The sequence below is a fragment of the Mus musculus genome, chromosome 1, assembly GCF_000001635.26.
Source record: "Mus musculus strain C57BL/6J chromosome 1, GRCm38.p6 C57BL/6J".
Classification (NCBI taxonomy): Eukaryota; Metazoa; Chordata; class Mammalia; order Rodentia; family Muridae; genus Mus; species Mus musculus.
Genome location: NC_000067.6, coordinates 93,918,220 through 93,943,175, shown reverse-complemented (window position 1 = coordinate 93,943,175; position 24,956 = coordinate 93,918,220). Strand labels below are relative to the sequence as shown.

At 47.5% G+C, this 24,956-nt stretch overlaps 1 protein-coding gene across 2 annotated transcripts; it reads right to left on the bottom strand.

Annotated features, from left to right (window-relative positions):
* Positions 1-530: 530 nt before the first annotated feature.
* Positions 531-24,739, bottom strand: Gal3st2b (galactose-3-O-sulfotransferase 2B). Of its 2 annotated transcripts, none has more exons than XM_006529052.3 (4): positions 15,114-15,388; positions 4,485-4,571; positions 3,178-3,436; positions 531-2,755 (listed from the first exon to the last, which is right to left on the bottom strand). In XM_006529052.3, the coding sequence occupies exons 1-4, from the start codon at positions 15,137-15,139 to the stop codon at positions 1,937-1,939; spliced, it is 1,191 nt and encodes a 396-aa protein (XP_006529115.1). In that variant the 5' UTR covers positions 15,140-15,388; the 3' UTR covers positions 531-1,936. The 2 variants fall into 2 exon arrangements, with proteins under 2 accessions (XP_006529115.1, NP_001192178.1); NM_001205249.1 differs by lacking the exon at positions 15,114-15,388 and adding an exon at positions 24,720-24,739 and having other exon boundaries at positions 1,937-2,755.
* Positions 24,740-24,956: the final 217 nt, after the last annotated feature.

Genomic DNA, 24,956 nt, shown 5'->3' with positions numbered 1-24,956 from the left:
CTAGATGGTCCATCCTTTCGACTCAGCCCCAAACTTTGTCTCTGTAACTCCTTCTATGGGTGTTTTGTTCCCAATTCTAAGAAGGGGCAAAGTATCCACACTTTGGTCTTCGTTCTTCTTTAGTTTCATGTGTTTCACAAATTGTATCTTATATCTTGAGTATTCTAAGTTTCTGGGCTAATATCCACTTATCAGTGAGTACCTATCATGTGAGTTCTTTTGTGATTGAGTTACTTCACTCAGGATGATACCCTCCAGGTCCAACCATTTGCCTAGGAATTTCAATCTAGCCTGTAATGATAATATTAATGCTATATGTTGCTTACTGTGCAGGGATACATCTTCATCTTACTCTTCTCATGGAGCTCCACCAAGACAGAGTTCCCTCAGTCAATCCTTCTGTATTCAGGCTGCACATTCCAGGGGCCACTTGTGGCCACTCAGAGCTACACGAACCGGGTTCATAAAAGGGAGGCTGGGGCTGTATGGGAGAAAATTCGAGAGAAATAACAAGACCAAGGCAAAGATGGTGATCAAGGCCCAAAGTTTACTTAAGAATCTGAGCTTATAAAGGGGGGCATCCCATCCCCCACCAGGCCAGGATCTCCTTTCATCTGGATAGTGTCAGGAGAACTGGTTCAGCCTCTCAGCAGGTAGTGGCATCTTGGAGGAAACAGAGGTGGCAGAACAATAGACCTATCTAGATCAGGAGACTCCACCCTAGGTGGTCTTGTTCACAGTGGCAGAACAGGTCTGAGCCAGCCTGCTCAAGGCTGGGGGGCTTCAGTGGTTTTCTGTTTTGTTTTGAGGCAGGGTCTCTTACTTTGTAACCTGGTTGTCGTGGAACTCACTATGTAGTCCAGGCCGGCCTTAAACTCAGAGATCTGTTTGCCTCTACCTCCCCAGTGCTAGGGTAAAAGGGCTGAGCCAGCATCTCTCTAGCATTCTGAATACCTCTGTTCAGTTTGGGAGAGTCAATTCTCAATTTACAGTGTTCTTTTGGATTGACAAACTCATTGTACCATTGTACCATCTCTAAACTCACCAACAATTACTTTTTCTTTGACAATTACTTTTCATATTGAATTGATGTCCATATTAAATTGAGGTACAAAGGAGCATGGTCTCTCTTTTCTGAGACATCTGACACAGAAGAAAAGCCTCCACCAAAACTCAGTGAGCAAGGCTCAGGAAGAAAGGCTGTGTATGTGACAGTGACTTCTTTTCCCAACACCTCAGGCACCCTGTTTGAGTAACCCAGGGAATCAGGTACCTCATCCTGAGAGCTGGGTGCTAGATACTTAGTATCTCTCCATGAATGACTAAGAGAGGCACCCAAAAGATGATCCCTGAGATTATACACAACATGGTTTCCAAGGCAACCAAAGGTACCTGAGCCTCTCAGAGAACCTGTGGCAAGTCAGGCACTTTCTCCTTCAGGACTGTTCAACAGGAAGCTAAAAAGTAGACTATGTCTGTGCTCAGGCTAACCAACAACGTTCACAATTCTCAGTCTGCACTGATCTTCGTAAAATGGAAGGCTGCCTACTCATCCCGTCTCTCCCTGGCCTACCTCTGAGCCTCCGAACCCTGTACAAGCATGGCATTGTCACCGGTGCTGAACCAATGTGGCTACAAAATCCCAGGGAACCGTTCTAGGTCTCTTCTTGGATCCACAGGCCCGATGTCTATGCCCCGGTGTTCCCCTGGGCTGATGTTCACCTGGTGGGCTGCTTAGACTGTCTCTGTGAAATAATTTAAGGGCACAAGCATTCTTGCCTGTCCATGTCTCTACAGTGGGTGGATTCAGATATGGAACAGCTGTGCGTGTTGTCTTAGGTGGAAGGCCCTCTCCCCAGAGATGGAGACGGATGGGCATCTTCACAGTTTCACTTTGGAAAGGTAGGCTGGGAAGAGAGGGTCACTTAGCCAAACCCTACTTTTTCAGGAATGGGATATCCTTGGGAGTCTTGTCGGGAAACTGCAGAGAGTACATATGGGCCATGTGCTGGAGCTCGGGCATCGCCATTCTCTGACAGATATGCAGTGTGGTGGTGTCCAGACCATGCCTAAGGTTGTAGCCCAGAATATTGGCCTTCCCACCCTGGTAAGGACGCAGATTCTGGTCATCTATGTGTGTCAGGTTCTTGGGCTCTGGATCCTGAAGACACAGGGCCATGAGCTCGCGCTGCCTCTCCCGCAGCTGCTCCACCTCTTCTGTGAGCTGGCGTGGGCTTAGCTCCGCATGCAGCTGGGTCCAAAACGTGCGATTGAAATGCTGGTAGAGCTGCCAGTCCAGCGCACACCAGTGCTGGACACGCTCCTGGCTCTCAGGCGTCAGGTGGGAGACAGTGCTCTGGCTGCGCACGTTCAGCTTGAAGGACACGACGTCATCTAGCTGCCAGCGCAGCCTTCTGCGCAGCAGCACCATAGACTCATCGAAGTAGTCTGCAATGAGCACCAGATGGAATCGCTGCTCCACCTCCGCAAGGCGCTTGCGAACATAGTCCATGTCTGCTGGGGCGTTGTTGTCAAAACCAAAATCAAACCACATGTTGTTTTTCGCATAGACATTTTTCAGGCTCACACTAGCGTTGTAGTACTTCCACGGATCTGCCAGGAATTCGTCCAGGCTCTTGGCTCTCTGGAAGGCAGGTGCATAGTCCTTATAGTAGATGAAGGAGGACTCCAGCTGGAAAACTGGGTTCCGGAGGATGGAGAAGTAGAAAGTGTCCCTGGGCATGACTTTCTGCACCTGTTTGGAGAAGAAGTAGGTGGGACTAAAGACGCTGTTGGATGGACTGTGCAACTGCCCACGAAGCCTCACCTCGCACCTGTCCCAGCTCCCTCAACAGAGCTGGAGCCTCATTCCTACACCAAGGGAGCAAGTGCCAAGGTTGAGGGGGCAACAAAGCCCAGTATGTTCTTCCAGAACCAGAAATTCAGGGATGTGAGAGAGGGTTGGAATGCCCTCAGGAAGACAGCCTTGGGGCTATGTGTCTCATGCCAAGAGCAATTACAGGCCATTGGCAGCCTAAACAGAATGGTCTGACAGGGTCTATAGGCCACCCCACGCCAACCCCACCCCTGGGAGCCCCATAGTTACACCCACAGACCCAAGCACTGCAGCTCTAGCCCCACCACACCCCCACCCCACCCCGCCACCATGTTTCTCACCTCAGGATAGTTGAACCGAAGGTGGTTGCACATGATGTTAAAGTGATGCTGCAGGTGGGCGTCCTGCTTCAGGCCCTCCACATACCGTGTCACAAAAAACCAGGGGTAACCCAGATGGACTCTAGAGCCCTCGGGCAGTGCTGTGGATAGGTTGTGAGACTCTGAGAAGCGGTAGAGGATGTTGAGGATTGTACTGCTGGCTGTCTTGTGAGTCTTGAGGAACATGATGTTTGTGACCGGTGGTTCCTGGACCTTGTCCCTGAATGGAAGAGTACAGCGAGCATATCATCAGTAACAGAGCCACAAGCCTTCAACAGCACCCCCAAGAAGTACCCCTTGACATGGGTCCTTATTCTATTTCCTCTCGCCATCTCACAGCACTGTGTCCCCAGCCCAGCCCTGCCACTCTGTAGTCTTTAGGTCCAAGGGATTCTCTGTGACTGATACAATTTCCCCTCATAGCAAGATGTCCTCCACAGCTATACTGTCTGTTCCCATGCCAGGCATGGGATACCTCAGACCCCAAGAATCACCCTTGGATCCAAAATCTGCTGTCTGTCTCCCAGCGAACCCTGTGTGGCAGTGACTCTGTGACCTCAGCCAAGGTCAGCCTAAGACATGCTGGGATGGACTCGGATGCCTGGATCACCAGCCATACTCCTGTCTTAATGTAAGCCAGCAAATTTAGCAAGGATGCTGAGGGGCAGGATCCAGTGGACCTTGGGACACAGCATTTTCTCAGAGGACAGTTTACTCCTCCTTATACAAACCTAACCAGGGGAGACATGAAGGAGAAGAAACTGAGACCCTCCCAGAATCCTGAAGGAAACACTGGCTTGGGAGGCAGTTGGTTGTGCATAGATGGCCACCCCCTGGATGATGTAGTCTTGGCAGGCAGGGGGAGAGAATGTTCTGGAGTCTGGTGACAATGGAGCACAGTCATGACCTTACCACCTGGAAGTCATACTAGAAGCCAGGCCATCTTTGTAGGCCAGAAGGTAGCCTTCCCAAGGCTCCTACTATATACCCCATTCTTCTCACTTCCCTTCCCAGTCAAGGCTGGACAGGACAGGCCTGTTCCCCAGAGTCCCCTAATAAGCCTTCCTAGTGGGCCTGTCACTACAAGAGACAGGCCCAAGACAAGCATAGCTCACTACCCTCTCCTAGAGAGGACAGTGATGCTCAGAAGGGAAGTGAGTGAGTGCTTCTGTTCATAAAGCAGGCAGGACGGGGTCCTGGTACTGAGCTTGGGGCTGCAGGGGACGAGCTCGGCCCCCAAGAGCATAACACATCTGCACAGGACTTACGGTATAAGTAGTCTGAAGTCCACATGCAGGAAACCAACCAGGAGGAACACAGCCAGGACCAGGAACCAGAGTGCCACCTGGAAGGACCTGTGGGCAGTACCTGCTTAGTGCCACTTGGATACAAAGTCCCATAACTGCTCAGCAAGGAGCCGTGTGATAACTGGTAATAAGCCCAGAGCAGGGTGACCCAGGCCTGCTTGTCTCAGAACCTGGAGCACCTCGGGCCGGGGTCATACAAGCCCTCCCAAGCCTCTGAGCTGCAGAGGAAAGACTGAAGAATAGACATATGTGCTGAGCCCCATAGTAAGGCCCCAGCCCCCAATAGAAAAACAGTTTGAAATGAGCCTTGGAATATGATAGTGTCCTACTAAGGACACAAGTGGGAACATTGGGGATTAGGATCCTGATGAGAAAACAAGCACCAAGCTTCCTTCCTCACCACACCCAACTTCACCCTGTGAGGACAAAGAGAGGTGCTGTCTTCAAGCCCTGGAGAGATCCAGCCCCAGGAATGCACACATTCACACATGCTCACAAACACACACCACTCTCACTCTCACTCTCACGTACTGACAGAACACAGTCACACATGGACACTTACACACACACACACACACATGCACATGCACACACACACACACACACTCCCTTCTTTCTCACAGACTCTAGCTTCCACAGTACTGAAAGGAACTGCTCTTGCTTAAGCCTCCCTGTGTGGGAGGTGTTAGGTCAGGCAGCTGGCTGACAAGTAGACATCCTGAGACAGAGTGTGCTGCCATTCCACCTGCTGAAGCAAAAGCAGAAGCCTTTCAGGGGATTTGCTGCTGCTGTGCATCTGTCCCTGGCTCAAGCCAAGCTATAGTGAAAAGCATCATGGGATGTTAGAGCTGCCAAGAGGGCAGGGCTCCTCAGCTGCCTATTTCATAGCCCAGGTTAATCTGGGACATGGAGCCAACACAGGAGGCACAGCCACTCTGGCTGAGGGCACCCTCCACCTGTGGTAAAGTACAATAAAACCATGTTTTCCTTGTAGCTGGCCTTTGCTAATTTGTGAGTTCTTCTTTTTCCAACCCTTTATCCCCCCACCCTGTTTTCTGCCCCATTACTAGATAAGGAAGAAAGGAGGGAGGGAGGGAGGTTGGGAGGGAGGGAGGGAGGGAGGGAGGGAGGGAGGGAGGGAGGGAGGGAGGAAGGGAGGGAGGGAGGGAGGGAGGGAAAGAGAAAGAAGAGAGAGAAATCTATGAATCTAATTTCCTTCTTGTCTCTTCTTTGCTTCTCTTTGCTACTTTGTGTGTTCTTCCTTTCCCCACACTCAGTCCACCCTCCCCTCACCCTGATCAATACATAGGGGAGAAAAGAGAATAGAGAGCAAAGAAAGATCTCTGAATCTAACTTCTTGTTTCTTCTTTGAACACCACTACTAACAAACCACAAAGAACCCCCAAATGATCAACAACCACCGACCAGCTTATGAGGCCCTAGTATTTATATACCCTTTGAAAAATTCCCAGAATTCCAAATGTCACACAATCGCAAAAACTCTCTGCTGCTGGCAAAACCATGCAGTCAGCAGGTATGGACAGTCTTAAGCAGCTCCATACACCACGTCTGGTATTCACACTTGTACCCGATTCTGTTACTATTTGTGTGTTGTTCTTGGGCTGTTTGTTTGTTTGTTTGTTTATTTTAAAGAAACCAACATTCCAGAATTGTCCCTACAATTCCTGGCCTTGGAGATCTTGTGTTTTGGCTGTTTTCCTGTCTCCTTGAGCATTCTCTGCTGTAGACTAAGTGCAGTGAATGGCTCTAGCTTTCCAGTGAGCAGCCAGTACTCTGTGAGGAATAACCTGCTCCCAACTTCCAAGCATCCCGCTGGCTCCTCAACGCAATCGTGGGTGAATTTTTTTTAGCTCTCTGATAAGCTATGAGAGGACATTTTGATAATACTGGGAAGGGCGGGAACTCCTCCTGAGATGACTGTGCCCCATGAACCAGGTGACATAAGAACAGATGGTGCCCAAGCTTAAGTGGACAACATGGGGTGGCTGTAAAGATGGCTCAGTGATTAAGAGCAATGACCACTTACTCTTCCAGTAGGTCCTGAGTTCAATTCCAAGCAACCATGTGGTGGCTCATAGCCATCTGTAAAGGGATCCGATACCCCTTCTGGTGTGTCAGAAGACATCTACAGTGTGCTCATATAAACGAAATAAAGAAATCTTTCTTAAAAAGAGGACAACTGAACAGATTTGGATTATAGTTCTCTGAGACCTCTGTCCAGCATCTGTCTGGGCCTGGATACCCTCCTTTGGCTTTGCTGAAGACTATGTGACTCTTGGATGCTCAACCTGGGAGTCTATAGGGTCTGCTTGGTCACAGTTACTATGTCCAGAACAAACAAGTGTATCACCCATCCCAAGACAGCCTGGCCACCTCTCCACCAATTCGTTCTTTCAGAGCAGACAAATGGTAGCCAGCAAGGGGGGGTGGGGGGCTCTGTAACACCACTTACTCTTACCTACATGTGAAAACTCACGAATATCCTATGGCTTGAGGCCCAGTTGTGGGTCCAAACTTTTGTTTGGAGAAGGTAGAAAATATTTAGGGCCAGGCTGGCTAATTAAAACACTTAGTCCCTTCTCTAAAGCCAGAATATGCTTGGCAAGGCCTGTGATGCCTTGGGGAAATTTCTGTTTAAGATCCTGGGAACTGGATTTTTTCCCTCCATGAAGGCTGTGGTACTTGGTCTCCATGTCACTGAGTGCTGGCCTATGGCTTTTGGTGCACTTGAGATATCCAGTGTTCCCTATTTTACAGCATGACTTGATCATTTCTTGCTGACTTCGTCCCAATACATGATAGCCTTTTGCTGACTCTGTCTAAATACCTCCTTGCAAATGGTAAATAAGATGCTTGATTGTCATAACCTATCCATTTATACAAGACCTCTTACTCCCAACTTTCCTACCTTTTTTTTCTTTTTAATTTTCTCATCCCCAGTCATTCCTCTCAAAGATTTGTCCCTGCAGGAAAAAATGACCTTCTGGTGTATGTCAGAAAAGAAGAAGAGGGGATAACAGGGCCAAAACCTGGCCAGGCTGAGCTTGCATACACAGCAGGAGCTGGAAAGGCAGGACATTCCACAGGCCAGAATGGGATGCTGGCATGGATAAAAAGAAGCAGTGCTTTACTAAGCTGCTGCCTATCTACCCAGGGAAGTGGTGGATCTCATCCCACAGGACACGGTTCCTCCAACCATGTCATCAACAAGAGTTTTCTGTCCTAGCTTCCCTGGCATTTGCTTAGGTTTGCTGGCTTTTCTTACCATTGTAGACAAAACACTTGTCTATGTTCCCCTTCCAAATGCTCATTGCTAGAGCTTTCCTGGGTACCGGCTAGTCTCTGCTCTTTTCTTACCAGGACATTTAGGACAATAGCCACAGAAACAGATGACACACATCCTAGCTGGCTCCAACTCAAGGCTCTAGGCTGAGTACCTTTTCTGAGCTGTTTACAACAGTAACATCTGCTGCCCATGTTTCAGGCTGATGGGTCTCAGTGGCCAAAGTTCAAAGTGGGTGTGTGGAAAAAAGGTTGGCAATCTTCTGTACTGTGGGAATCATGAGTTGTTCTTCACCCCTAAAACTCTGTCTCCCAACCAAGCAAGGCCAACCAGACCATAGCATCCCACACCATATATGGGGCTGCAAAACACTCTTGGCTGCCACTACAAGGCTTTGGTCAATGCACGAGTCCTGCCCACCACTGGCTTCCTATCCCTGGTCTTTGTAAGATTGTTGATCCACCAAACTCATCTTCTACTTTCTTGGCCCAGGCCTAGAGTCATCCATGTCTCTAAGGAACACTGGGCACCTCTGATAGGAAACAGTCATTAGGGACTCTAGTGTGGGGGCTAAGGATGCTTGCTCCTCCAAGAAGGCTACATTTTCCAGGTCTTATGCATGGACAAAGATGGGGCTCCACCTACGGCAGAAACCCTCTTGAGCCTGCACCTAAATATATAATTCAGAAACTACAGCTACTAACTGAGCTTCTTCCAGTCATATTTGTCTCCTGCCTTCCCCAAACACACAAGCCATCGTACATGTGGGCATCCCATAATGACATACAGCATAAAACCCCTTAGTACCCTGAATAGTTGGAATATGCTTGTCCCAGGGAGTGGCACTATTAGGAGATATGGCCTTGTTGGAAGAACTGTGTCACTGGAGGGGGTGGGGGGGTTGGGCAATGAGACCTTTTTCCTAACCATGTGGGAGCCAGTATTCTCCTAGTGGCCTTCAAATGAAACTTCAGACATCGAATGCTCAGCTCAGCCTGCACCATGCCTGCCTGGATGCTGCCAGGCTCCAACCTAGATACTGGATTGAACCTCTGAACCTATAAGTCAGTCCGAATTAAATATTGTCCTTATAAGAGTTGCTTTGGTTAATGGTGTCTATTCACAGCAGTACAATCCTAACTAAGACATACCCCAATGCAGCACCACTACCCACTGCAACTTCACAGTGCCATTCAAAGTTCTACCCTAGCTAGGATGGGACATGTCACCTCTGATGTGTGTCAGTCGTGTCCCCACCACACTCCCTGAAAGTCTGTATAGACAAAGAGCTCAGGAGCTCCCCAGAGGAGATGCCTTGGTCCCTCTGTAGAATGAAGGAATTAAATATGAATCTAGTCCCTATGAAATGAAGGAATGAAATGGGAATCACAGCTGCAGTGGTCTAAAATGGGTCAGATACACTCAGTTTCCGGGTGATCTCTCTCCTGGATGAACAGAGGAGGTTGAAAAACAGAAGATAGAAATGATGTTGTAGAATGTCTACTGAACACATGTCATTGAGTTAGAGGCCATGAGTCTTCCCATTACCGACCTAGGCTCCACCCCATGTGACTATGTTTAGCACTCCCTGGGGAGGTGACTGCAAAGGGCTGGACAGTTTACAGCCTTCTGTACTTAGAATAACATCCCCACCTGATAAGAACAGTGCAGAACATGGCCAAAGGAGAGCTCACCTTCTTCTCTTCCCTGACATCCTTTTATTCTTCTCCATAAAAATCCTTCCTTAAACATGCTGTCTCTTACTGGCATCCTCTCAGATTCATAAAATTTCAGCACACACTAACCATCTGTCTTATGGCTTTCCAGGAATGAGTCTTTACAGGGACAGTCCTAACACCAAGTCAGGGTCCAGGGCTCCCAAATCACAAGCTGAAAAGCCCACCAGCTTGCCTCTGACTCAACACAGCCCACAACCCTCCACACATCCTCCCTGCCTGAACAGGGGGACCAGGGCAGCCATAGTCCAAGACCCTGCCTGCACCAAGCCCATCCTCTGCATGAGGACAAACAGAAGTTTGAATTTTAAAAATGAATCTTGATTCTTATGTACAGAAAGAGAAAGGACTCTTTCCTTCTTTCTCACCGCATTGACTTTAAAAACTTTGCACTGAGCCGGGCGTGGTGTCGCAAGCCTTTAATCCCAGCATTTGGGAGGCTGAGGCAGGCAGATTTCTGAGTTCAAGGCCAGCCTGGTCTACAAAGTGAGTTCCAGGATAGCCAGGGCTACACAGAGAAACCCTGTCTCAAAAAACCAAAAAAAACAACCAAAAAACAAAACAAAACAAAACAAAACAAAAAAAACTTTGTACTGTGAGCCAGGTAATGGGGGTGCACACCTTTAATCCTAGCACTGGGGAGGGAGAGGCAGACAGATCTTGAGTTTGAAGACAGTCTGAGCCCCAGGACATCCAAGGCTAACAGAGAAACCCTATCTCAAAAAAAGCCCAACAACAAAACAACTACAACAAAAAAAACCCTTTCCACCCTGAGTCCCTTTGCCATCCTCTCAAGATGTATGCAAACATTTCTAAGTCCTTTATAAGCCTTCTATCAGCTTCTCCAACCAGCACTATGGAATCAGGATATCCCCATAAATATATCTATAATGTAAGACCATCTGGCTTTTGGCTCTAAAGGCCAGCTTAGAGAGGCAAAAAAAAAAATAAGGGACAATTATTTTTCCTTTAAAATTTTTGATACATATATTTGTTTGTTTGTTTGTTTATTTTACATATGTGCACTTGCTCATATGTGTATGTGCATGCATGCATGCTATGACATGCATGTGAAATGTCAGTGGACAGTTTGCAGGAGTCAGTTCTCTCCTTCCACCACAAGAGTTCTCAGAACTAGACTCAGGTTGGTAGGCTGGCCAGCAAGCATGTTCACCTGCTGAGCTACTTTGCTGGCCCTAATTTTTCTGTAGAAGAAGCCAGTTAACTTTCAAGGCTGGCTGCTTTATTTACCAGCTGGATCTTAGATGGCCTCAGTGAGACAATGGTACTGTTGAGTCTTCTCGTCTAAGGACCAAGGACTGTGCATGTCAAGAACATGGGTGGAAAGGGCACGTTTCCCATGATTCCCAAGAATCCCCGATGTGGACACCACCTTCCAGGACCAGGCAGTCCCAGGCAGACCTAGGCTTTTGTCTATTCTGCCCTTAGATGGAAGCCATAACCTAAGGTCTTTGCCCAGAACCTGATCCCCTGATATACATCCAAGCCCTCCAACTCTACTTTTTCCACAGCTTGAGTGATCCACACAGGTCCTACTATCAAGGGGCTTCCACACTGAAGGGGACACAGGAATGGGAACCGTGAAACCCACACCTGCTCTGCGTGAAATGGTCACAGGGGCAGTATAAAGAGATCTTGTGACCCAGTCATCAACTACCAAGAAAGGTACAGAGCCCATCTGGACATCAGAGATGACGCCCTATCTGCCACTAAGCTCAACTCAAGCTGGTCATTTAATACACACATTAGCCAGGGCAGAGGAGGGAGGCAGGTGGAGTGTTTGCTTCCTGGTGGAAGCAGTCCCTAGAATGTTCCAGTTCCCTTCCCCAGTGTAGCTGTGAGGCTCTTGTGAGCTACCAAGAAAAACAACACTTTCTGATGAATGGCCCCAGGCCTAACCATCAAGTCTCTTTACCCAAGCACCTGGTCCTACCCCCTCACCCCACTCTGCCTTTACTGCAGAACCTGCAAAAAGCTGAGGCCACAGCTCTCATAGATCCCAACATAATTTAGAGAGAAACAGTCGTCACTGCACCTGTCTGCCAAGTGCAACCCCTGCTGATGGCCAAGCACTGTGCAACAAAGATTATTCCTGGTAGCAGCAAATGGTTCGTGGTCCTGGAAATATTACAAAACTTGTATCTTTCTTCCAATCTGGACCACCTAGAAACTCGGGTAGTAAACCTTACCCAGACTGAGATACCCAGAAAGGAGGCAAAAGCAAAGCTACTTGTAAGAAAGCATGCACCATGCTCCTTCCCACATGCCCACACCTCTGCCCCCAACTGAGGCACCTCTCCTCCACCCTCCACTTATCCACTTTGGGGATAGTCCTAGAGGGCAACCTGTCAGTCCCGTGGCCTCCTGCCATGCTAGTCAATGGGTAACTTGACCTATACCTACTCATATAGGAGGTAAGTCCAACTTAGGAACCACCCGGAAACTCAGAGCAAGTATCACTAGCCAGTGATCCAGCAGGATGGCTGTGCCCGGATCAGAGAGTTTCATGTGCTACCTCCCAAAAGGTAGGCAGGCAGATGATGTACAGTACTAACCGTTCCTGAAATCCTCTTTCTGTTAGTTTCTTGCAAAGGGTGGTTGGTCCACAAATGACCTGGAAACTCCACAAATTGCAACTCCTGTCACAAAGGATTCTATACCACCCTCCCCTCCATGTCCCCTCCCATTCCGCAGACATGGCGGCACTCCAGTCAGCCAGCCAGGTTCTATGAACACAGGTCTACAATATGTCAGGTGACATCTACAAGCAAAACAGTATACCATCTAACCAGGAACTGGCCAGGACCTGATTGAATCATGAGGCGGCCTGTTATTTTTTAGGATTCCTGACAGAAAGAGCCCTTCCCAGGCAGTGTCAAGCCAATATGCCCCATAAAAAGATAAAAGAACAGTCAACAAAGGAGGTCCCCCATGGACAGAACACTGATCTCGGTCCTTCCTTTCTTCCTTCTTTCCTTCCTTCCTTCCTTCCTTCCTTCCTTCCTTCATGTTTGTTTGTTTGTTTGTTTGTTTGTTTTTTTCTTGAGACAGTCTCTCTGTAGCTCTGGCTGTCCTGAAATTTGTTTGTGATGAGAATTCTGGAGATGGCTCAGCTGCTAAGAGCACTGACTGTTCTTCCAGTGGTCCTGAGCTCAATTCCCAGCAACCACATGATGGCTCACAACCATCTGCAATGGGACCTGAGACCATCTTCTAGTGTGCCTGAAGACAGCTATAGTATACTCATATACATAAAACAAACAAAACTCTAAAAAGACATAGAACTATTATAAGAATGTTTTGTTTTAACCCCAGGTGTGGGATGTGGGGCAGCTTCAGATTGTCCACAGCAGCTGACTACCATTTGCCTCCTGTGCTGGCAGAGGCATGGTTTTGCCAGCTGCAGATAGTTTCAGCAACTGTGTGACATTTGGAATTCTGGGGACTTTTCAGAGGTTATATACATGTTAGGGCCCCATGAGAGGTTGTCTGTGGTTTGTTAAGTAGTCACACATAAGGAAGAAGCTTGAAGAAATTTAGAGATCCTGACCTCGAATATCAAACTTGTGCCAAGGAATTCAATGTCCTGATCAGCAGAAAGTAGTCTAATGATAACGTCCACCACCACCCCTTTCCCCTCTATCCCTTTTTCTCTCCTATCTAGTGTGAGGGGATTGAAAAGGTGCAATAAGGGCAGAGAAGAACTCACAAAGTAGGCAAAAGTTGGGTTACAGTTGCTATGTAGTCCAGGCTGGTTTGAAAATCAGAGAGGTCTGCCTACTTCTACCTCCCCAGTGCTGAGATTAAAGGTATACACCACCACACTCAGCAGGTAATTTCACTTATTTATTTGCTTGCTTGATTAATTATTGAAATGTGATCTCACTTGTAACTGCGGCTAGCTTTGAATTCACAAGAGATCTTCCTGCTTATGCAGCCTCAGTGGTGGGATTAAAGGCATTGTCCTGTAAAGGCTTCCTCAGAGAATAGAACATGCCATCTTGTGGGAAGCTCCTTCAGCTGGCAGATAAACAACTCAAAATACCTTTAGAAGTCCCTGAAATTGAGCAGATTCAATAGACACCACTACCTCACCTCCAGAGTAAGCAATAAAAGATGAGGGTCTCCCTGGATCTTTAAGACTGAGACCAGAACAACTACCTAGAAGAGGTTTAGATCAACTGAGGCACCTGGAAAGGACAGTCTCCAAACTGCTGAGCTGCCTGGAGGTTGTACAGTGAGCTCCAGGTCCTCAGCTCTGCAAGCTGACACCCATGCTCTGGGATGGGCTTTGGTGATGCAGTTAACTCTGAATCATTTCTGTTTCTTTAAGTAACCTCTCACCCACAAGTAAGTGACCCCAATAAAACTAATTCCTTATCAAATTGGACTTTAGTGGTACACTATCTGTACTTTGGTTACTCTAGGGTTCCTCATCTGGGATGAGTAGATGATTTAAGTATTGTCTCCCCAGAGAAAAGTTGTCACGCATCAGACATTCTGAGGCCACCACACTTAGCCTCAGTTCTTATCTCTCCCACCCTGTTGGGCCAACACAGTGGACACCAGCAAAATATACCTAAGCTTCCTTACTTTACCCACTCCTCTGCAAAGCCAGCCTCCAGACTGGGATACAATAGCTGGCCTTAAGTGACAGCTTACCACAGGGACACACAGAATCCATGCCCACATCGGCCTCCCATGAAAACCACTCACAAGGTCACATAGACCCCCCATGGACAACTCAGTCCCTGAGAGAGACTTCCCTTGAGCTCAGTGCTCTAAAGCACAGGTTTTCATCAAGCTTTCCACCATCAGACTAGGTGCGGAAGAGACAACAGGAACCTGGCTAGTATGGAATGCCCCTAAGCTAAGGGCAGCCCTGAAGTTTACAGAGGTCTGTGCTTTGACCGTCACTAACCAGAAAACCTCTGAGCCTATCTATTCTTTATAATATTCCAACAATACCCCTGAGAAGGGAAGGGTAGATAATTCAGGGCAGAGGCCAACCTTCTCTCTATGGCTGTGAACAAGGACAAGTCTGTCAGGGCCTCAGAGCCCAGACATTCTTATAAAAACAGGGTCCCAGTCATGAGCCAGGACCAAATCACTGAACCAAGCCAGTAAGCCCCTGATCCCAGTGCCCCCACCAAAAAATCTTCAGCCCAAATAGTCCAGGAAATTCTGATACCTCTGTGCTGGGGTGGAACTTTCTTGCGGGCTTTCCAAACTCCAAAAGGCTCTCCTGTCCCAAGTGAAACTGGGCTTGAGGTATAATTCTATGGTTGAGTGCTGCTTCAGCCACAGACTGAAGGGCAAATCCCTGGGTTAATCCTCAGCATCACAAACATTAAGAGGCTGAAACAAAATCTAAAAAGATTGATTTCAATGAAACATGAGCACTAATTCCCCAAATCCAAGCCAACTTCCTTTCAAAGACGAATACCGTCAACATGTTTTGCCAGCTTCTTGAACTATTTTAGAAGACAGGCAAGTGCCCCCCTCGGCTGGCCACCCAAGCCACCTTACCTCTGTGTGCCTCTCAGGATGGACATTATCCTGCCTCAGAGCCGCCAGGAGATGGACAGGGAAGTGCCAGTCAAGACCTTCCACTTCCTTGACTACAAGACAGCCAGTTCTCAGCATGCCAGATGGGGCATAGGTTCAGTGAAAACTGAACTTAAATCCCTAGGAAGCTTACCTACTGGCTCAGGTGTGGTGCCCAATGCCCCACCCTCTACCCCCCATCCCAACACACACACACACATAGGACACACCAGTGACCTAGCTTAACTGTTGAATCCTAATGAGAAATGAGACCTCCTCCAAGGCTCAGAAGGGACAGCTGGCCCTTCCCTCCTCTCCCCTTCCTGTATCACCAGGCGGGCGGAGCCCTGGCAGCTGGAATGTCTGAGCCATGAAGATTTCCTTGGTCAAGTCAGACTTTCTCTTTCTCCTCACCATCCATGTTAGCCCTCTCAGAGAGGTCTTGGAGGGAGTGGCTCCAGATGGACCTATGAGGAATCCACAGATTTCCTAATTTTTGTGCCTAATAGCAATTTGAGGGCGGGCTAATAGTTCTGTAGATGTGTAACTAAATGTCGGAAATACTTTCTTCTTCAAAGCTTTATTTATACTAAGAAGGAAAAAAATTTTTTTACAAACTTGGGATAAAAAAAGAGACCTTTGAAAGATGACTGTGATGTAAGAAATAAATACAAGAATGTATTTTTGTAGACTTTTACTGTATGAAAATTTTATTTCTAAGGAAATAAAATAAAGAGCTTTTAATCTGAATACTCTGGAGGCAGAGACAGGCAGAGCTGCGTGAGTTCAAGGCCAAGGCATACCCTGTCTGGTATAAAACGAAACGGGGGTCGGTAAGGCAGGTCAGCCAGGTCATACATAGTAAGAGCCTATCTCAAAGTTCCTTCCTTACTGACTGAATTAATTTAGCGCTCTGAGAACTGCTGAACATAGTTAACACGGGAGAGGGCAGGTCCCACACAGACTGACAAGATGGCAGCTGACCCACACAGCCATAGCAATCCATGGTATGGCTCCCTAATCCTGTCCCTCGTGGCCAGCTCTGGTTCTTAGCTTAGGAGAAAGCCTTGATCACCGCCCTCCTTGTGTGGCTAAGACAACAGAACACTAAAATCCTTGCCTCTTTGCTTTGGCCAGTGGTATGAAGGTGGCTGTAAGCCAGGGTCGGCTGCTTGTTGGAGGACAGTACCCTGGAGTCTCTCACCACCCAGATGGCAAGGTCGACACAGGCTCCAGAGATGCTGTCTTAGTTACTGTTCCATTGCTGTGAAGACTCCTTATGTGATAAGGGCGACTTATGAAAGAAAGCATTTAAGCAGGGCACTACTGGTGCACAATTTTAATCTCAGCACTCCAGAGGCAGAGGCAGGTGTGTCTCTGTGAGATTCAGCCTGGTCTACAAATCAAGTTCAAAGACAGCCAGGACTGATACACAGAGAAACCTTATCTCAAAAACAAACAACAACAACAGAGAGAGAGAGAGAGAGAGAGAGAGAGAGAGAGACAGACAGACAGACAGACAGACAGACAGACAGAATATTTAATGAGGGGCTTGCTTACACAGAGGGTTAATCCATGGTCATCATGGCGGGAAACATGGCCACAAGTAGACAAGCAGACAGGCACTGTGCTTGAGCAGCAGCTGTAAGCTTACATCTGATCCACAAGATGGAAGCAGAGACAGGGACGGACATACAGACAGACAGAGACAGAAACAGAAAGAGCCTGCCTGGCTTTTGAACCTCAAAATCTACCCCAGTGACACACCTCCTCTAATAAGGCTATACCTCCTAATCTTTACCAGTTCTACCAACTGAGGTCCAAGCATTCAAATACAGGAGTCTGTGGGGAGCCATTCTCATTCAGACTTCCACATATGCCGGGTAGATTCAGAGCCATCAGAGACTCTGAGTGAGGTAGCTGTTAGCCCCATCCACTGAGGGTCTTGCCCTCAGCATAGCAATTCCTGTTCAGCTCACCAGTGTGTCCAACTACTAAGAGATGGAGCCCACAACCAAACCCCTCCCCCAAATTGTGTTATCTCAAGAAGCAGTTGCTCGGAGCTTGTTGGCTGAGAAACTTCAGTATAGGTGTGGTGTTTTGAATAGGAATGGCCCCCGTACGATCATATATTTGAATGCTTGGTCACTAGGGAACAGAGCTACTTGATAGCCATTAGGGCATGTGGCCTTGGTAGCTAAAGAATGTCACTGGGGATAGGCTTTGAGGTTTCAAATGCTCATGCCAATCTAGGGGTACTCTCTCTTCCTGCTGCCTGCTGATGCGGATATAGAACTCTCAGCTCCCTCTCCAGCACCATGTCTGCCTGCATGCCGCCATGCTTCTCTCTTTGTTGTTGTTTTGTTTTGTTTTTTTGTTTTTTTGTTTTTTAGGTTTTTCGAGACAGGGTTTCTCTGTGTAGCCCTGGCTGTCCTGGAACTCACTCTGTAGACCAGGCTGGCCTCGAACTCAGAAATCTGCCTGCCTCTGCCTCCCAAGTGCTAGGATTAAAGGCGTGCGCCACCACACCCGGCTCATGCTTCTCTCTTATGAGGATAACAGACTAAGCCTCTGAATCTGTAAGCCAGACCTTGTTAATATTTTCCTTTATCAGAGTTGCTGTGGGGCTGGCAGGTTGGCTCAGCAAGTAAGAGCACTGACTGCTCTTCTGAAGGTCCAAATCCCAGCAACCACATGGTGGCTCCCAAACACCCATGATGAGATCTGACGCCCTCTTCTGGTGTGTCTGAAGACAGCAACAGTGTACTTATATATAAAATAATAAATAAATCTTAAAAAAAACAAAAGAGTTGCTGTGTTCATGGCATCATTTCATAGTAATAGAACACGGACTAAGAAAAAATAGATAAATAGAGATATCACCACTAATCAGGGCAACAAGTGACCTGGCCACAATGGATCCCAAGTCCATATAGAAAATCACCTTGGTGGTGGAGACACACTTACAGCAGGTACAAGACAAGTTTTGTCACAGAGCACCCCAGTCAGGTATCGGGGTCCCTGGAATGAGGGTCCTTAAAGCTAGGTGAGGTGGGTAAGAATTTGGCTGGGACAAACAGAAACAAACACAGAAGCAGTTTGAATCTGAGTGTATTCTGCAGCTCTCAAGCAGGGGATTTTATACATTAAAAAAAATTACAACTCTTAAAAACTGTATCCAGCAAAATAATCACAAATACCAACAAAAGTCATTTGGCAGAGTAAAGCACAAAAATCATCCAAATGTTACAACTCTGAAACTATGTATTCAGTGAATCACAAGCAGAACAGGTAAGATCATTATTAATATAAAGCATCCAAATATAACAATTCTAAAAGGATTTATTCAGTGAGGCAGACATCCAAGGCTAGTGGCATATTTCCAAGAGCAGGTTAATAAATCCTTATGGTCACTGCTCTTAACCGCCGGGCTAACTCTCTAACCCCATATGTTCATTTTTTATTTAACATCTAATGCCTGATTTTTTAATAAATGTTTGATGCATACATTTTAACTATTTTAGTTCTTTCTAATTAAGGCTTTCTTTACCATATACCAAAACCAACTGCTGATGACACATGTGTAGCTATATGAAATTTCATTGTTGGGAAAGTTTTTTGTTTATCACAACAGTTTTGTAAATGATTTAAAAAGCAAAGCATTGATTTCCCCTGGGATAAGGTCATGCTAGTGACCCCATCTCAAGGGATAGTTTCGTACCCACTATTCTCGCTTAAGAATCTGGCCTAGGATACCCAGGAACACGTAAGTAAGAAAAGGAATAAGAGAAAACAAAACAGATAGATTGCCATGAGAACTACGGTTCAATAATTTTTCAACAGCAAAGAGTCCCACAACCGGTTCCAGGAGAGCTTCCAGTTTTAAGGTCGATCGCTTCAGTCTGGGGAACTTGTCACACAGATCCTATTGGAGGTGGTGTGGCAGAGTTTCAACCATTTCCCAACTAGAACAGATACCAAATGAGTAATCATATTGACACTGTGGATTAAAAAGAACACTGACTTCAGGCCCACACTGTGATGGAACTTGAAGTCATAAAAAAGACAGCTGCCACACATAAGCGGTGAGAGCTGCCGATAACTTACACTGAAATCCAAAATGCCATTTACCCAAGCCGGGAAACAGCCAAACTGCTTCATTCATCTAATTACTATGTGGACACAGGATTTATTTGGGTTTGTTGTTGTTGTTGTTGTTGTTTCATTTGTTTGGTTTTTTGTTTTTTGTTTTTTGTTTTTTTGTTTTTTTGTTTTTTTGTTTTTTTGTTTTTTTCGCAAAACAGGGCTTCTCTGACAGCCCTGGCTATCCTGGAACATGTTCTGTAGACCAGGCTGGTCTTGAACTCAGAGATCCACCTGCCACTGCCTCCCAAGCGCTGGGATTGAAGGCGTGAGCCTCCCCTGCCCATCAACAGTGATACTGGAACAGGGACTTGAAAGTACTTAGGTTTTATAAAGCATGTGCTCTCACCACAGCTGATATCGTTAGGTTTACAAAGTGTTCCCCTTCCCCTCCCAGTTCTTCACGTGAGTTTTAGAGTCCTCACATCCTGGCAAACTGTCTCCTAATTATTAAACATTAAAAGTTCTGTGGTTCCTGACTTAAAAGAGAAGAAGGTAGTGGGGAGGCCTCACCTCAGTCCTTTCAACAACTTTCTTCACTGGGATCAGGTGCTGGGCATGATTCCCTAAGGCCAGCACGCATCTCAGAACTTAGAGGAAGTGCAAGGGGTCTGCCAAGTAGCTCTCCAGGCTAACAGCAGGTGATCTGATGGATAAGCAGTACCAGGCTGTTCTCCACCCTGTGGCTCACCTCCCCCACATTCCACTCAGAACATGGGAAGGGCTGCTTCTCTTCATGAGAGACTCTCACAGATCCTCCTGCCCAGGCTCCACATGTTCAGAGACACACAGGGTCAGAGTGGATCTTCTGTGCCCACCCCCCACCCAAAAAAAAAAAAATCTGATGATACTTTAGCTGCTCCATAAGGGCAGTGGCCCAGAAGGCAGCAGATTGCCCAGGACACATATAGTCAGGTCCCCAAACTTGCACCCTTCTTCCAGACTGTGGCCCTAGTTCCGTGGATTCTCTGTGGTTTACAGGGTCTAAACAGGAAGAAGACACCATCTACTTTCGTGCCACTGGGAACAGACAGGACAGTGTGATATGGCGCTGAGCAGTGGCCCCTAGCCACAGGCTCCTCCAGAATGAGGATCTGGAAGGAGTGGCCAGCCAAACAGAAGGGGCAGTCTGTCATGACCAAGGGGCTCTACCTAGAGGCTGCCTGAGACAAAGAGATTGTGGGTTCTAGCCCCTCCCTAAGGTTTCAAAGACTCAAAGTTCAATTCCCAGCAACCATATGGCAGCTTACAGCACCAAACACTCCTCTCTAGTGGAGCATGATCCTGCCCAGAAGACACAGCAATCCCCAACTGGTCTTGCTGTCCCATGCATTGCATAAGGACAGTTCCATCTACCTAGGGTTCCGCCTTCTCTCAGACCAGCCCTGCCAATGTGATGTAGAAAGTGGAGCCTCCCATGATATGCACTCACTGACAAGCGGATATTAGCCCAGAAACTTAGAATACCCAAGATACAATTTGCAAAACACATGAAACTCAAGAAGGAAGACCAAAGTGTGGATACTTCATTTCTTCTTAGAATGGAGAACAAAAAACCATGGAAGGAGTTATAGAGACTAAGTTCGGAGCTGAGATAGAAGGAAGGACCATCCAGAGACTGCCCCACCCTGGGGATCCATTCCATATACAACCACGAAACCCAGACACTATTATTGCATATGCCAGAAAGATTTTGCAGACATGACCCTGATATAGCTATCTCTTGTGAGGCTATGCCAGTGCCTGGCAAATGCAGAAGTGGATGCTCACAGTCATCTATTGCATGGAAAACAGGGCCCCTAATGAAGGAGCCAGAGAAAGTACCCAAGGAGCTAAAGGGGTCTACAACCCTATAGGAGGAACAACAATATGAACTAACCAGTACCCCCCAGAGCTGTGTCTCTAGTTGCATATGTAGCAGAGGATGGCCCAGTTGGCCATCAATGGGAGGAGAGTCCCCTGGTCTTGTGAAGAATCATATACCCCAATACAGGGGAATGCCAGGGCCAAGAAGCAGGAGTGGGTGGGTTTGGAATCAGGGTGGGTGGAGGAGGGTATAGGGGACTTTCAGGATAGCATTTGAAATGTAAATGAAGAAAATATATAATAAGAAAGAAAGATCAGCGGGGCATGGTGACCCATGACTTTAATCCCAGCACTCAGGAGGCAGAGGCAGGCGGATTTCTGAATTCGAGGCCAGCCTGGTCTACAAAGTAAGTTCCAGGACAGCCAGGGCTATACAGAGAAACCCTGTCTCGAAACCACCCCCCCCCCAAAAAAAAGAGAGAAAGAGACAGACAGACAGACAGACAGACAGACAGACAGACAGACAGACAGAAAGGATGGAAGGAAGGAAGGAAAAAAGAAAGTGGCCCCCCTCAGCCAGAACACAGCTAGCAGGAAAAGTGTGCTACCAAGGCTGATCAAACACTAGTTTGCTTTTCTAGTTGGTGCTGCCTGACCAGCCAGCATCGAGGCCAGGCAGATGTGACCAGAGAACAAAGGATCAATTCTTGATTTCTGGGTTTCAGAACCCAGGCCAGGGGTTGAGGACCAGGAGACTACCTGTTAAGCAGAAGGCAAGGGCAGCCAGGGGCCAGGCTGGAGTGACCTGCAGTAGGGAGGGCTCCAGTCCAGGGGATCCCTCTTATGCACCCCTTTTAGCTCAGGGTTCAATGAGAACCAACAGGAGGACCTATCTGGATGCTAATGGGTTTTCCTTTTTCCAGAGTTGGAGGCAAATATTCCCATCCAAGTTAAATGCACGGTACACATCCCATGAGTCACCTGGAATGTATCCTAAAGACTCACACTGCACTCACTCCCACTGTCCCAAAGACCCACGGGCCACATAACCAAAAATGTAGCTCTCACAACTACACTGCCTGAACACTAAGGCAGGGCCCAACAGCCACCCATTCTATAGATAAATAGGAGTCCAACTTCCCAGGGCAACTGTCCCAAGGCACACCTGTCTAAATAACAGCTGGATGATGACCAACACGGAAAGACTACTGCAGTCCTGTAGATAAGAACATCATGGGCTTAATCCCAGCACCCGGGAGGCAGAGGCAGGCGGATTTCTGAGTTCGAGGCCAGCCTGGTCTACAGAGTGAGTGCCAGGACAGCCAGGGCTACACAGAGAAACCCTGTCTCGAAAAACCAAAAAAAAAAAAAAAAAAAAAAAAGAACATCATGGGCTGGACTATATGCACCCAGGCAGGCCATCACCCAGCACAGGCCACAGTCAAGCCTCTTCTGAACACTGTCCAAGACTCAGAGCCCCTTCTTCTCTACTACCCTGACAAGCACTGTTCTAGAAACCCTGCAGCTAATCTCAAACTAGTCAGGAAGATGCCTCCCATCAAGAGAAATTGAGACAGGTTTTACTGGGCATTACCCCCTACCCATAAAGACATAGCCCCAGCCTGACAAGTTCCACTCCAGCTGCAGAAACAATATGCCCAGGTACTGGGAACAACCTACCCTGCTTCCCACCAAACCACAAAAGAGGGGCTGGTGAGATGGCTCAGCGGGTAAGAGCACTGACTGCTCTTCTGAAGGTCCTGAGTTCAAATACCAGCAACCACATAGTGGCTCACAACCTCTGTAATGAGATCTGATGACCTCTTCTTGTGTGTCTAAGGATAGCCACAGTGTGCTTACATCTAAAAATACATCTAAAAATAAATCAATCTGATTGGGGCCGGAGCAAGCATAAGTTCTGAGTTCAATTCCCAGCAACCACATGATGGCTCACAACCATCTGTATAGCTAGAGTGTACTCATATACATAAAAAAAATAAATCTTAAAAAAATCCCACAAAGAAGAGCTGTAACTTCTGGTAGGTGTACGTGTGTGTGTGTGTGTGTGTATGCACTTATGTACTCTTGCACGTCTGTGTGTGTTCTATAGACAGGAAGTGATTCATGAATAATAATGGCCATGACTATCCCATTACCCAGCTGTGAGTCTATGCAGGACATGTCCCAGTCTGTCCTCAGACCTGGGACAGGAAATGTCAAGCACTTTTCAGGGGCAGACCCGGCCCTAACCAGTGATAAGGGCCATGCTGAGGAAAAAAATAGTTACCTTAGGCTATTCGTACATTTATTAAGGAAAAAAATGACACCAGGTTCAGAGCTTGGATATTCTACCATGAAGGAGCACACCAGAGCACAGGTCAGTGACCTCAACACAGCAGCTCCACTCCAACTGAGCTTGCCCCCTGCTCCCATAGACCCTCTGGGGCAAGGGGTCCTCTTCTAATGCCTATGGGTCACCTACCCATCCAGGCTTTGAGATTCTAGATGGGCAGCAATGGGCAGTTGCAACCAACGTACCCAGCAGTGTCTTCTACATCACCTATATCCAGGGGCAGGAGCTGGTTCACAGTGGTTACCAGTGGGTAGTGTGATGGACCAGGAGAGCATAACCTGGACCAGTAAGGTGTCCATGTCTGCAACCATACAAAGCACTGTCTCCTAATCATCTCGTATGACAGCTGTCCTCTTTCTGTGAAGCATGCTGCTATGGAAGACCACATAGCCCCTTGTCGTCCTGGGCAGGGTCTGCACATGCCCAAGCCACCTCCCTAGGGCTGAGACTCCAGGCCATGCTTGCTCACATCACAGAGAAGCTGTTGATCCTCGGTATACTCCTCCCACCGTCCTGGTTAGGTAACGATGTCTCATATTGCAATGGTTTAGATATCTGGCAGTGGAATCCTAAACTTCTAATCCAAACACAATACCCTCTCCCAGCTTGCACACTGGAGACTTCCCGTCTGTGTGGGATGGGAGTAGAGTCCTCATGGTCACCTGTTCTAGCTTTTTAAGACAGGATCTCACTATGGAGCCCTGACTGGCTTGGAACTCTCTATATCAGAGATCTGCCTGTCTCTGCCTCCCAAATGCTAGATTACAAACCAGCATCACCACACCCAGCTCACACACACCACCCTGTGGGAGAGACATCTGACTATAGGCTTACTCTTCTGTGTTGAGGTGTGAGAGACTACAGGCATTAAGGAGATGGCTGTGTCAGAGGCCTGAGGAGCCTGGAGGAATCTCATTGGTCAGTTAGCAAGTCCATTTTCCCATCTGTTTCTAACTAGGTTTTCTGCATGGGTGAAACTCACTACTCCACTGGTCAGTGGTAACATTAGATGGTTTGTTTTACAGCTACACGCTGCTATACCAACCATGCTCTATTTCACAGGCTCTAACTTCAAAATGCACTCTCTTCAAAACACAAAAGAAAAGCTAGAGGCGACCTAAGAAGAGACCCTTCCCCTGGGATGGATGAATCAAAGGGGGCTTCACATAGCTCATCAAGAGCAAATGGCAGCCCCTTCGCTTACCACATACCCTGTGAGCTTCACAGAACAATGCTCAGAGGAGAAAGAGGAAGGCTGGTCCTGGCAGGAAGGGCTCCACACGTACCTGTGTTGGGATCCCCACATTCGCTGTAACCTATCTGTAGCACACTACAGGCAGGAGCTACAGCCTCTCACTCTTTGCTTGCTCACATTCCTAACACTAACTTTCTAATCCATGTGTGAAGACACATTGGGAATTCAGAGCACACTAAATGTGTGGAGAGATGTAATGAGCCACAACTTTACAATTAACTTTATGTGAATCATTTTCTAGCAGCAGCAGCAGGTTGTAGTTCAATTT